This window comes from Rattus rattus, chromosome 3 (assembly GCF_011064425.1).
Source record: "Rattus rattus isolate New Zealand chromosome 3, Rrattus_CSIRO_v1, whole genome shotgun sequence".
Taxonomy (NCBI): domain Eukaryota; kingdom Metazoa; phylum Chordata; class Mammalia; order Rodentia; family Muridae; genus Rattus; species Rattus rattus.
In genome coordinates this window covers 116,613,245-116,626,561 of record NC_046156.1, presented here as the reverse complement: position 1 = coordinate 116,626,561, position 13,317 = coordinate 116,613,245, and the positions used below count along the sequence as shown (strand labels likewise).

Here is a 13,317-nt window from a genome sequence, read left to right as displayed (position 1 = left end):
CCACCTCAAAATGGAACTCTCTCCCTCGGTGTCAACATGCATTTAAGTTTATCAAGATGTTCCTTTAGAATTGTTTTAGTAGACTTTACACTCAGCTGAAATAATAATACTGTGTATAGAGAATCTAGCTCAGTTTTGCTGACGAAGAGATATGTCTGAGTCAGACTGCACTGGTGAAGAGCAAAGATGTTCTGAGGCTTTTCTGTTCTGTGATGACGGGATGGCTTGGGAAGGAAGAGAGCAACGGGAAACCTTCAACGCGTGGGTTTCCTTGAGCTCCCTCTAGTCCTGGTGAACATTTCTGGTTGGCTGAAACAGGACATGGTTTTCACCCATGGCAATGACATATTTTAGGAAGACCTTTTGTTCCTTTGAACCATACAGACACATTTAGACTCAAGTCTTGAGGACTTCAATTTGTTTTGCATTCTCCCAACTTAATTTCCTAAAAACACTCTGTATATCAATGTTTCGTCTACCTAGCATTACCAGAGAATGAAAGAGTCCAAACAGATGAGTTTCCAAATTAACTAGTAAGTATTTACTAGTATTGTCAAACAGCCTAGTTAACTGCCAATAAATGTTGAACTGTTCAGGGTGGCAACATTCCAAGATTGCATTTCATGTCGTCCTAAATGAAGGTCTCAAGAGTATAATCTCCATATGCTCTAGGCAATCAGAGCATGTTTACTTTGTACTGTGTTGTCAAACTGTGCTATAGAAACAGGCTGGAGAAGGGCACATCTAAGAAAATGGTGAGTGTCAGCTTCTGCTTTTGGTTTTAGTTCAGACGGGTTTTTGATAACCACAGATGCTTTAAAAGAAAACTAGTAGTACATTTAAAATTATCTAGGCTTAAAGGAAAGGTTCTGGAATTATACTTAAACCTGAATTTATACATATTTAACTTGAAAATAGTTTCCCTCTGTTTATATCTAAGTCTGTCTGAAATTCTTAGGATCTACTACAGCTCAAAGGGGGAAAGAAATCTCACCTTAATTCATTTGAAAAGGCATGCCTCAGGAGGGAAAGGCATGCAGGGCTGCAGATGGCTGCCCCCAGTGTGGAGCGGAAGAAGACTAGACTTGAGTTACCTCATTTGTGTACTCTCAATACCACATAGGTAATGGGGTATTGAGAGATGGAGACGATGAAGAAGGTGGCTTTATGGGAAAAAATGGCCCTCACTCCCAGTATTTGACACCCCTACAAAATACAGGTATTTTTCACATGCATGGTCTAAGTAGCACAGGGTCTTGATACACCACCTTCTGCCTCAGCCTCCTTCGTGCTGTGATAAGCAGGCATGTGCCACCATGCCCAGGTCCTCAGAGTACCCACTGTCAACAGACCACCCACCAGAGAACGAAGGAAACAGGCCAGTGAGAACCTAACACCAAGGTCTGTTTTACGTGTCTGGATGTCATTAGTGTTACTCTTGGGCTGTTAGGAGCTGGACTTGTAATTACATACAGGGCATTTTGATCTGGACAACATTTAAAAATCAGATCTCATGAACATATCCTCAAATATACATAAACACAGGAGATTGCTGTAATACAGTTGCTGGTTAAGGAAAGACAAGAATGTGCATATTAAAGAAAGGTCATTGAGAAACAATATTGGTATCTAGTGTATTATTTATAGATAAGGATGATGTTGGATTTAAGCTAATGGTTGAAGGAACAACACGATTCTATGCTTTGCAGATTAGTGACTAAGTGCACAGCTCATCCTAGCTCCCTATAAGCTGACTCACAGGGAGGGTAGGCATGGTATTTTCCACTCAAGACTTTCTCATAGGTAATTCATTATGCTTAGGTCATTCATAGTAAACAGCTGGCAAAATTTTCAAAGGAGAATTATATCGCTATTCCCTTATAGTTGATTTTATTGTGCTTCAAAATTTATCTAAAAATTACTATTCACCAATCTGTGATAAAATGGTCAAGAATTCAAAATTTAGTAATTTTAGCCTTATTTGAAAAATCTTTATCATGAACTTTACTAGTTAATATCTCAAGTTTCCCCTTTCAGATGACATCAGAGCAGTACTGGAGAGAGGCTCCCCCATAGGTATCAACTATACAGGCGAAGTGAGTGTGCTAGACAGTCTGTGCCACCTTTGTACCGCTCTGAAGACATCTGTCTCAATTTTTTTTAACTTAGTGTGAACCAATTAGAAACTTTAAATTCTTATTCTTTGCTCCAAAGCAGGGAAGTAAACATGAATTTTCTAAACATTTTCAAGTTTACTGGAAGTGTATCAATACATACCAATATCTTCTCCAGGCTCTGACAGGCCTCCTGGAAACTTCCACATGTTTTTCAACTGCAGTGCAAAGTAGAAACAAAATAAAACAATCCATGTCATGACTTACTCTCTTTCCCCACTCTTACCTCGGCCACTCAGTTGGTCGAGGAAGTAAAAACTCCTTATGTTTATCCTATTCCCTAGCCCCAGTCTTCTTACTACTTCATGGTTTCTCTTCTGAGGGAGATGGTGATTGATGGAGTCTTTCCCTCTTACTCTTCAGGAAATAGAAGTGGTGTTATTTAGTTAATGTGTACAACTTGTATTAATGAACCTTTGGAGGGAAATATCTATTCACTTGTGTACTTCACAGAACTTGGCTGCTAGTTAACTATCGACAGATAGGATCTTACAGATGCTGCTATGAGTAAGTAGAGTGCAGAATAAATGTAACCGCTGAGGTATGCTACTCCAGATTTTGACATGTATTTACTGTATTTTGTTTTTAATCACATGTATTACTCAAGATTTCTGTGTGTTTATCGTTTTATGTAAAATGTAATTGCTTTTTATGGGTAGTGTGAATAAAGTTATTTTGGTTTCTTGGCTATCATTTCTTTGTATTTTTTCATCTGTTGTTTTCTTTTTCTCTTTCTTTCTAGTGTGAAAGGATGCTAAAGAGGTAAACCTGATCTTTGGAAGAAATAAGATTAGATTAAAATAATTATGAGTGGGCACAGTTTTCTCACAGCTGTTATGATTGGCTCCTTGTAGGATTCTGCATAAAGTACGTGTTCATCATACTGTAAACCTCAAGGATGAGAAGTGACCTCATAAGCCAGCAGATTTCATACTCCTCGTTCCTAACCACTGTGGACCTTCCACTGTGTGTTGTGACCCTCTGGCTTCCTGGAAGCGAGCTTCCGAGAGCATGCATCACCTCTCGGCTGTGGGCTTGGAGGTCAGGGTGGGGTTCCTGCTTCCCATACACCGTCGACTACTGGGCACGGGACTGAGGCTTCCCATCCTTTTGTGTCCACTCAGGTTGGAGTTCAAGCGATAGAGCATGCTATGCCTTACTTTACCAGTGTAGAACTCTGCCTCGTCTGCAGAGATGCGTTGTGTTGTCTTTTGGGTTACACTTTAAAATGGTTCTGGGAGCTTTGTTTCTATGGAGACGGAGAAGATATTGGACACAACAACCATAAACTCTATTGGTAATAAAAAAATGAACGATGTAACAGGGCACTGGAGAACTTGGTATTACAACATTAACCGTCCCACGCACCATCTTCCTGTCATCACAGTGAAACCTGCCTGCAGCTGCCATCTGCATGCCAAGCCTGAATTCACACCTGGCTCCCAGGCACCTCACCGTGTGTCCTACCACGTCTGTACATTCCCTACTCTCTAGTCGCTAGTATCAAGTGTATATATTATGTCCCAATCCGAATAGAAAACTTATTAAAGCCTAGGGCACAATAAATAATATTTCAGGGAGTAGTTTATGTTTATGGTAGAAAGTTTTGTTCCAGTCAGAGATATGGCCTTAATTTAAGTTTCACAAATGACTTTGAGGAAATGTTTAATTTTGTCCAGCAATATTTAACGAAGGGTCAGAAAGTATAAAAATAAATGTTGGCTATTTAGCTCAGGGGGAGCACCACAGAGGCAGAAAAAGCACTGTTCGTCACTTTGACATCCACGCCGAGCATGAAAACATTTCTAACAATGGCTCTTCTCTTAGTCGCTAGGACTCTTCTTCTAGCCTTTAGTACTGTTACAGTCTCTCTCAGGTCAGATCCCCAGCCAGCACTCCTGATCACAGTGACGGTTTTCTCTCACTATGATCACTATGTCCACTATGGCAGCCACTGGGTCGGCCCTGTGCCTCCACCCAGCCAATTCTAATTTCTTGGTTTATTGCTCTATCCTTTACATTTTAATTTTTATTTATGTCTATGAATGAGTGTCTGTATGTGCATTCCTCATGGATGACAACACCTGCAGAATACAGGAGAAGGCGTCAGATTCCCAGAAGCTGGAGTTGCAGGTGCTTGTGAGCTGCCTGACATGGGTGCTATGACATGGGTACTCTGCTAGAGTAGCCAGTGCTTCGAGTGCTGAGCCATCTCACCAGCACCTCCCCTCTTCTCCCCTCCCCTCCCTTCCCCTCCCTCCTCTTTCTTAATCTAGTAGGTTCCTACTCACTCTTCTACACTGAATTTGAATTGTCACTTCCTCTGAGGCATCTCTGGAGTCTCTTAGGACAGTGCAAAGACTGTGCTGCCGACTGCTGGGGTAACGTGTTTTCAATCTGTCCTCTCTGAACTGGGGGCAGAGCTCCTGGCAACACTAACAATGCTGACTGAGTCTTAGTCACCACCTCAATAATGTGTCTTCCCAGTTAAACACTTCTGTCTGTAACACTCTACAGCATGAAGCAGGCACAACACCAAGGATCACGCTGACAGGGTCAGGTCTCTATGACAACTTTGTTTAGATAAGGATCTAGGTGTTCCATAACTGCTTAGAAATAACGGTTGAAGTACCTTTCTGGATTCCCTTAGCCACATTGACATGTCTACATTTTATGTTTCTCTAGAGAGAAGACTTTGGAAAGCAATCTATAAGGCAGAAACAACTTACTTTATTTCGATCTTGTACAACCAGTACTTTCCTGGTGCTAACATCAAATACAGCACCTTTTGGGTGGGGAGGGGGAGAAAGTTGTAAAATATTAATTTCATTTACCTTCAATTCCTCCATACTAACTGGTGGTCGCCCACTGAAACCCCTTATGTGAAGGCCTGGTTTAGATACCTCAGCCATGAAGACTGTAAAATACATCTTCGGCAAGGAGGTCATTGCTCAATTGACTAGTTCTCTCTGTGTGTGTCTGTCTGTGTGTCTGTCTCCTCCTTCCCTCCCTCCCTCCCTTCCAACAATGGAATGCATGTTAAATCTGTACAATAATCACCTGCATGACTGTCTATATCTCGAGGCACAGATGAAGGTCTTACTTTATCCTTTAGTAACATTTTCTTTGGTGGTTACACAGCTGAGAGTGCTTGCTACTGCCCGTCTGGCTCTCGAAAGATACAGTCTACTGAGAACTTAGAACCTTCTCTTTCTCACAGGTTGAGAAGCTAAGAAGTCCAGGATCAAAGTGCCAACATACAGATGTCTCGGAAGCTACTTCTTGTTCAGAGCACTCCCACGTGGGCCTGAGGGAGGGCCCCTTAGGTCACTGTAGTAAGGGCTCCAATGCCCACAGGACCTAGCCACCTATACAGGCCTCGCCTATTAATGCCAGCACCCTGGGGACTAGGGGTCTAGCATGACCCAAGCATTCACATTGCAGTGCTTAAAGCACTGAAGATGCACTGGACTTTTGTTCTAATTCTTACTTCTTGAAGCACGGCACAGATTTCGTGTCTCTGCCTCCTGACTGTTCAGATCCCAACTATCTCAATGCCCCTCGGGACCTGTCTGAAGCCAGTTACATTTCCTTACTGTGTGTGCATCTATCCGAGAGCACACATGTACATTTGGAAGGCTTTGTTTATTTTGTATGCCTGGAGTTCCAATCCAGCACTTTCCTTTACTCATCCATCGTGCACACTCTGTCACTGTGGACTCTGCTAGATGTGAGGACCCAAACCACTGTCCTTCCTCTTTTTAGATTTTTCTTTATCTTATTATGGGTGTTTTGCCTACATGTCTGTACTATGTGCATACTGTGCCTCTGGCCATGGGGGTGGCAGGTCAGCTGGGCCTGGAGTTACAGGGGGTTGTGAGTCATGTGGTGCCAAGAATCAAACTCTGGTCCTCTGGGGGAGCAGCAGGTGTTCATAACTGCTGAGCCATCTCTCCAGCTCCTTGTTTTTTTTTTTTTTTTGTTTGTTTGTTTTGTTTTGTTTTTTTTTTTTTTTTTTTTGTATTTTTGGTTTGGCAATCCTGGGTCAAAAACATAAATAACACTTTAATGATTTGTACTAGAATCCTTGAAATGGGCTAACTTCAACATATCCTTATGGGAAGGCAATTTCTATATACTTATCCATTCTTTTTAATATTCCTTTTGAGTCTTTCTATGTAACATACAGAAATCCTTTACGTATTAGCTGAGTTCCTATTATGTATAAGGTATTTTACCAGGTGCTGGGAATACAGTGGTAAACACAACACAACTGCCTGCAGTGTGTGGAGTGGAGGCAAATGAAAGCCAAGTTATTCAGAACAGAAAGCAGAAAAAACAACCACAAACAAACATTTGGAGGGGAATCGTGTGAAAAGAGAGCTTGTTTGTAACTGAGGGGCCGGAGAGATGCTCAAAGGTTAAGAACCTATACTGTTCTGGCAGGGGACACAAGTTCAGTTCCCAGAACTTACTTCAGATGGCTTACAGCTAATTTTTAACTCCAGTTCTCAGAATCTGATGTCCTTTCCTAGTCTCTATGGGTACTTGCACTCCCATCTCTGTCTCTGTCTCTCTGTCTCTCTGTCTCTGTCTCTCTGTCTCTGTCTCTGTCTGTCTCTCTGTCTCTCTGTCTCTCTGTCTCTCTCTGTCTCTCTCTCTCTCTCTCTCTCTCTCTCTCTCTCTCTCTCTCTCTCATAAATAAAGTCTATTTTAAAAATCCCAACATTAAAAGTAACTACAGTGAAGCACTGAACTTGGTCCTCTAGAGGCAGAAAGGAGACCAGTGAGTGAATTAACTCCAGCGAGGAAAGCCCCATAAGATGTAAATCTAATTGGACTTTCCAAGGGACAGAAGGCCAAAACCCCTATTTTTAGATTTGAAGACTTGTGATTATCCAATGTCTCTTTTCCTTACTCTAGTCACTAACAGCATAAACTCAGAGTGAAAAATATTGAGCACAATTGGAGCGACCCCTGCTGGCCACTGCATAAAGCTAAAGCAACACAGGACTGGAATTAAACAGAAGTTCCAAAAGCAGTAAGGCGCTGTGTCTCTCCTGTGCAGTAGCTCAGGGGTCAGTCACATGGTAACATGAGTGTCACAAAAGTGACTGCGTTCACACAGCCATCAGAGGGAGAGCTGGGCTTTATACAAATTGGCACCCTCATAAACAGCACTGCTCCATCAAGACATAGCTACTGTCCCCTACTTGAAGATGCCATCATCCTCCCATCCACTCAACCATCCACCCACCCACCCACCCACCAATCCATCCTTCTTACACCCATTAGTCCATCTATCCATGGCATACTTGGTTTCTACTTTGCCCTTGCTCTGCCTTTAGCCCGAGGAAACATGGTGAACAAGACACGGAATGGCTGGCTTCATGGTCTTTGCATATTGTTGGGGAGAGTAAGTAGATATATAACTTTGGGTTGCATTGGGTGCCGTTAAAGTCTGGATAAAGAGTCATAGACTGGTGGAGTTGACATGGGGGAGGTCCCTATCTTAGACAGTAGGTTTGAGAGGTTTTCTGAAGTCAGTAAAATGCTTCCCAGACAAGCATGGGGAACTGAGTTCAGATCCCTAGCATCCACATAAAAAGTCGGGTACAGTGAGGTGCATAGATGCATCTGTAGAAGCAGTGTTAGGAGGTGGGAGATCCCTGGGGCCTGCTATCTAGCAAGGTGGATGGTACCTGAGGAATGACACCCAAGGTTGTCCTCTGGCATCCACCTTATACACACACAGACACACACATGCACAGACACATACATGCATAGACACACAATGCAGACAGACACACACAGACACACACAGACCCACAGACACACAGAAGCACATACACACACAGACAAACACACACAGACACATACCAATGGTTTTGCATGAATTTCCAATGATGCATCAGGCCATCCCCAAATTATTGGGTACTCTTCTGAGGCAGAGCCCATAGAAAGTTTCTGAATGTCTATATGCTGCAGGGCAGGAAGGCTACAGATAAAGATATTACTGGACATCCTCGTCCAGCTTGCTTACAACACTTTAGGTATGCAGACTAGCGTAAAGCCACATGTAAATCATATGGAAACAAAAAACCAAGTTACTAAGGTAATGATTAATCTGCATTGTTCTTTTATTTATTTAAGGATTCCTTACCATTTTAGTTTTTTACCCTGCTTAGAAACCTAAGGGTTTCCTGGGAACAGCAGTAGCAATAGCTGGCAGAGACATTACTAATCAGAACTGTGGGGATAGAATAGCCATTCATTTTAGTAAGCCCTCCAGGAGATTTTGAAGTCCTCAGCAATGAGAATTTTCCTGTTTCTGAAGCTGACTGTTTAAGGCTCTACCATAGTTTCACTGTTCAATCTTGGCACATTAACCATGTAAAGTCTTAGGAAGTAATAGTCAAATAACCATATGGCTAGCTTGCCTAGATTCAAAGTTTTCCTGAACAACGTTATACATTTAGCACATATTTATTCCGAAATAGTCATGAACGTCATTAGACTTGAAGTGGGGTTCCTTGTGTCAGTCCTAACAAAAGGAAATAAAGCTGGAAGATTATGACGGGCAAGCTCTTAACATGAATGCTTGACAATAACAATCACAAAAGACTGCTGGAACCACAACTGGCTGCGGCCAGAACATGACCAAGCTTTGACCAATGCCACCATGTCCCTTAATGGCTGTGTCCAAGGATTACTCTTTGAAGTACTTGAATATTCTCAGTTTTATCTTTTGAAACTTATTCTTGCCTTCTTGAATGTGCTCCAGGTTTACTATGGCATGTGTCTGATTGCAATATACTCAAATCACCATAACCCCTCCCTCCCTCCCAAAAGACGGAGTCTCTTTCTGGAGAATTTCCTGTTTATGTGCTTTAAGGCGTGTAATTTATTTCTTTATCCCAATTCAGTGCCACTACTGAGCATGGAAGCTTGAATATCTGTGTGGAGCATGTTAAATGTGGCCCCTGGGAAGCCTGCTTCTCCACTTGTTTTCTATGCCAGCCTGTAATTCACAGGGCAGGTGCCCTTTCCTTTTTGAAAAGCACAGTACCACAGTGCACAGTGAACCGTCCCCCAGGGCTCACTGCCCAGCATTCACTGACAGACTAGCAGACCAGCTTCAAGGAGACATGGCAAACCTGTAAAAGGGTAGTTCCCCTGGTTCTGAGTCGGAAACTGACCTGCAACCCCTACTTGGTGTGTGGCATACCCCGGGAGTCTGCTGGGTCCTTCTCCCAGCCACAGAGTCAGCGTTGACAAGTGCGGCTCTGCGTGGTGGAAGCAAAAGCCCAGAGAGGCAGCAGGGGCGATGAAGTGGCTCTGCAGGATGGGGATGTGCAGCCATGCAGCTATTCTTCCTTCCGCTCGCCACTGCTGAATGGCGGCTAGAATGCAGAGGGAGGAAGATACACGCTGTAAAGCTTTTACATCAGACGGACGGTCCCCACCTCTCTGCACTGCTGGTACCCAGTTGTTTCAGATTCTCCATATCCCAGCGCTTGTGTTTATAACCAAACCACCCAGATACGGGCCCGGCGCACAGCAGGTGCTCAGTCACTGTGGAGAGGACGGAGACCAACTCCCGGCAGCTGTCTGCTTTCCTCCTCTTTCCTGAGCTGCATAGGCTACAGGGTGCTCTGCCACGGAGCCAAGTGCTCAGCCCACTCTACGTCTCTTAGTGCCCTTAATTTTAATCTTCATAAAAAAACCCTCTTCTGTAAGAGTTCTGATGTTATCCTTGGTTTACAAACTGCAAGGTGGTTAAAGAATAGAAATACAAGTCAGAACTCTGTATTACCTGCCTGAAGAGAGGAACACTTTTTGTGGTTTTTGCATAAATATGTCTACAGTTTACATGATGCCTTTTATAATAATTATATGTTACACAGTCTATCAGTAAACTCCTTCAAAGAACGTGAACTCCCCAGCAGCAGAGGTTCCCTTACGTCTCCTACAAGTTAACCCGCCAAATTCTAGACATTTATTTACATTTTATAATAAAAACCATTCTGAATATAAACATAGGTTTTCTATTTTAGAACTTTTTACGTTATTTTTTCCTCTGTAGTAAAAGTGGGATGGGAAGGTGTACAGTTATTTGAACCTGAGATGTTTCAGATGCTTAATATCCAAGAGTGAAAAGTTTGATTTGTGGGTGGGGAACTGCAGCTCACGACTGAGAAGTTAGAAAAGCTTCTCAGATCACTCCCTCATCCTTCACACTACCCCTTTACCATGGTGCCTGAGTGCCTCATTATCCACTTCCAGCTATCTGCCCTACTCTTCTCCCCTCAGCCTTGCTTGAGTAGCTCCTCCCTGCTAAGGACCACGGGCTTTCCATTTTTGGAGGTCAGCTTGCTTCGTAAAGATGCTGGTCCTTAAGAAAGTTGATTTGATCCAACATGCGCCATGGCTATGGGATCAGACCCTTCTTACCCCACCTTTTCTAAATCAATCTGTTTTATGTGAGGCCTAGTACATAAACCAAAATACACAAATCCTAAGTGTTCATTTCAAGAATTCTGACCTGCGCATGCACCCATAACCAATGCCTGCATTAAAACCACAGGACATTCCTATAATGCAGTAGAGTGGTCTTGTGTGCTCCTTCCCAGGAAATCCTCCAATTGTTAAAACACTGGTTTCTAAAATCACATTATTTGACTGTTGGGTGTTGGAGGATTCATCTGTTGCCACTACTTCAACTGAAACATGAGGTTACCCAGTTCTGGGCGCACTTTTAACTTTTCCTCTCCAGCTGTTATGCCAGCCTGCCAGTTCTGTGTCTAAACTGAATCCAATGACCAGACTAGCTTTGTCTAGAGGCCTGCCCATTCCTCACACCAGTATTTGAAATCTTAGACCCCGATTCTATTAGGAACTTTTCTTTTTTTTTCCTTTAGCAATGTGGCTTCCCTTCCATTCCCTTCCCCATCACCACAGTAGGAGCTCCTAGAAGCCCAGCCTCTTCAACAGTCTCTCCTGACCATTGCTCATGTGCGACTATGATGTGAGCTTAAGACCATACGATGTCGGTGTGACTTACTACAGCATACCACGCATCACCAGATGGCATCTACTAACTAGCTTTCTATTCCTATTGAATTTGTCAATCTCCCACCAGAAGCAGGGCTATTTCACTAAGCACAGCAAATTATGTGACTCCAGGCATGGTAATTCTCTCTGTAATCCTGGAAGCAAGGCAGGAGGGTCATGGGTTTGTAGCCAGCTTGAGCTATCTATAACATTTACCTATATTGAGACCCCTCGGCCAAGAAAGCATTCTATGTAGGGCTAAGTGTACTCTAAGCCTAATATCTGAGTTGTGTAACAAAACAGTAGTAAAGAAATAGCGACCTTCATGTGCAAATGTGCTTTAACAGCCACTACTAACTCATTGCAAATATTTAATCTCCTTGGAGAGACAGACATCTAAATTAGGCTTTCTTCTCAGATTAGCTCCTCTTTCCAGGGACTGCCAACTAGTTTGGTTTGATTCCACCACAACAAAACTATTGGAAGCTCCTAGAGCAGTGTGAAGAAAGCACAGAGCAGAGCCAGAGGAAGGTATCCATTGTCTGTGGGCCTTGGCACCGTCACCTTTCAACAGGGATGAACACGTACTTTCCAGTTAGTAGGATGAAATATATTCCTTACTTGTTAGATTCTTAAAACAATGTGTAGTACTTGATAATAACAGTGAAATGTTTTATGAAAGAGGTTTCATTCAGGGTGTCTTTGATCACAGTTATCCAGTATCTAGAGCTGGCTAGCATTATTCACCTAAGAAGTCTTTCCAGTTGTCATTTGATTAATGAATGCCTAATAGAGTCGTGCCAGTCTTGGACTTGAACCCTGGACATGCTTCTAGACCCAATATACTTTCTGGATTGGTGCTCAGATTATCATCGGCCACTGGGAAACCCTATGTTCAACAAATACCTGTGCTCATCCATATGTGTGTACATGTCAGAGGATGAATAGATAGATTCGAGTCTCCTACTGGCGATGTTGTTGAAGTCTTATAAGCAGGAGAGGTGATGTGAAGTAGATTGGTTTGAAGCATAAACAGCATTAGAGAAGCTAACTTGCCATGTTTATTCACAGAATAAAGATCATTTGTGGATTCCTGGTTCTTTTCCATTATTAAATTTCCATGCTACGCCTTCAGTTTGAAAAACAGACTGCTCTAAACAAATCAGACACTTATCCCAAAGTGAGGGCTCCTTCACTCAAGTTTCCTTTCAGATAACTGGGCTCACCGTTCAAAGCCAGAGATATATTGCTAATGAAAACTGCAAAGATCTGTGGGTAGAAACAAGCACTGTTCTTGACTTGCCTTCCTACCCGTCCGGATTAGGAGACGGTTTTGCCTGGCAAAGCGTATGGCAGAATCTAAGCACCAGCAAAACTAAGGCTGCAAGGTAGGACACAGTGAGGTTGTCAGTGTTTACTAAGAGTTAAACGAGTGGCTGACACCGTGCTAGGCGCTGCGAACCCCGCGTCACTCTCAAGGGCGAATATCCAGGGTGAATAGCCAGGATTTGGACCCGGACATGGCTGAGGGCACTTCCAGGTCACAGCTAGAGGACCGCTGTGTGTCATTTCAGCTTTCACCTCAGAGCCCACACGCTCCGCCCTGGTTTCCGGGGCCCGAGACCCGCACTTGCCCTGCAAGAGCCTCCGGAAGGCGGCGGCATCCAGCCCGTGCAGGGTGCGGTGCCGCGACAAGTGCACCGAGATGCCCCCAAATCTGTCCAGCTCGCCTTGTAGCTCGCCCCCGCAGGAGCCCGTGATCTCCAGGCCGCTCGAGGCAGTGCGCCGCCTAGCCCGGAGTCCGACTCCGACCGCGTCGAGCACAGCCGAGAACAACCATCGCGTTCTGCTCGCCCACCACATTGTTGCACCTTGCCTTTCAGAGGCTCGACTCCTCCCAGTTCGCACATTCCCGCCCCGCCCACATCGTCTGACGTGGCCTTGTCTCACCCCGCCCCGCCCCTTCCCGCCCCTTCCCGCCCCACTCTCGTGACCCCGTGCTACCTCACCTCTTTCCGGCCATCGCCCCGCCCCATCTCGTGGCGAACAATCTCAGAGGTCTTCCGGAGCTCGCTCCGCCCCTTTTCTC

General features: G+C 43.9%; 1 protein-coding gene across 2 annotated transcripts in view; it reads right to left on the bottom strand.

Moving 5' to 3' along the window:
- Window positions 1-13,121, bottom strand: part of Nudt6 (nudix hydrolase 6) — a 15,556-nt gene extending 2,435 nt beyond the window's left edge. For both annotated transcript variants that reach the window (XM_032898485.1, XM_032898484.1), the window contains exons 1-4: window positions 12,863-13,121; window positions 9,374-9,577; window positions 4,904-4,959; window positions 2,278-2,332 (exon numbers count right to left, since the gene is read on the bottom strand). In XM_032898485.1, coding sequence (XP_032754376.1) covers window positions 2,278-2,332; window positions 4,904-4,959; window positions 9,374-9,577; window positions 12,863-13,091 — 544 coding nt within the window. In that variant the 5' untranslated portion in view covers window positions 13,092-13,121. The remainder of the gene's footprint in view (window positions 1-2,277; window positions 2,333-4,903; window positions 4,960-9,373; window positions 9,578-12,862) is intronic.
- Between the last annotated feature and the right edge of the window lie 196 nt (window positions 13,122-13,317).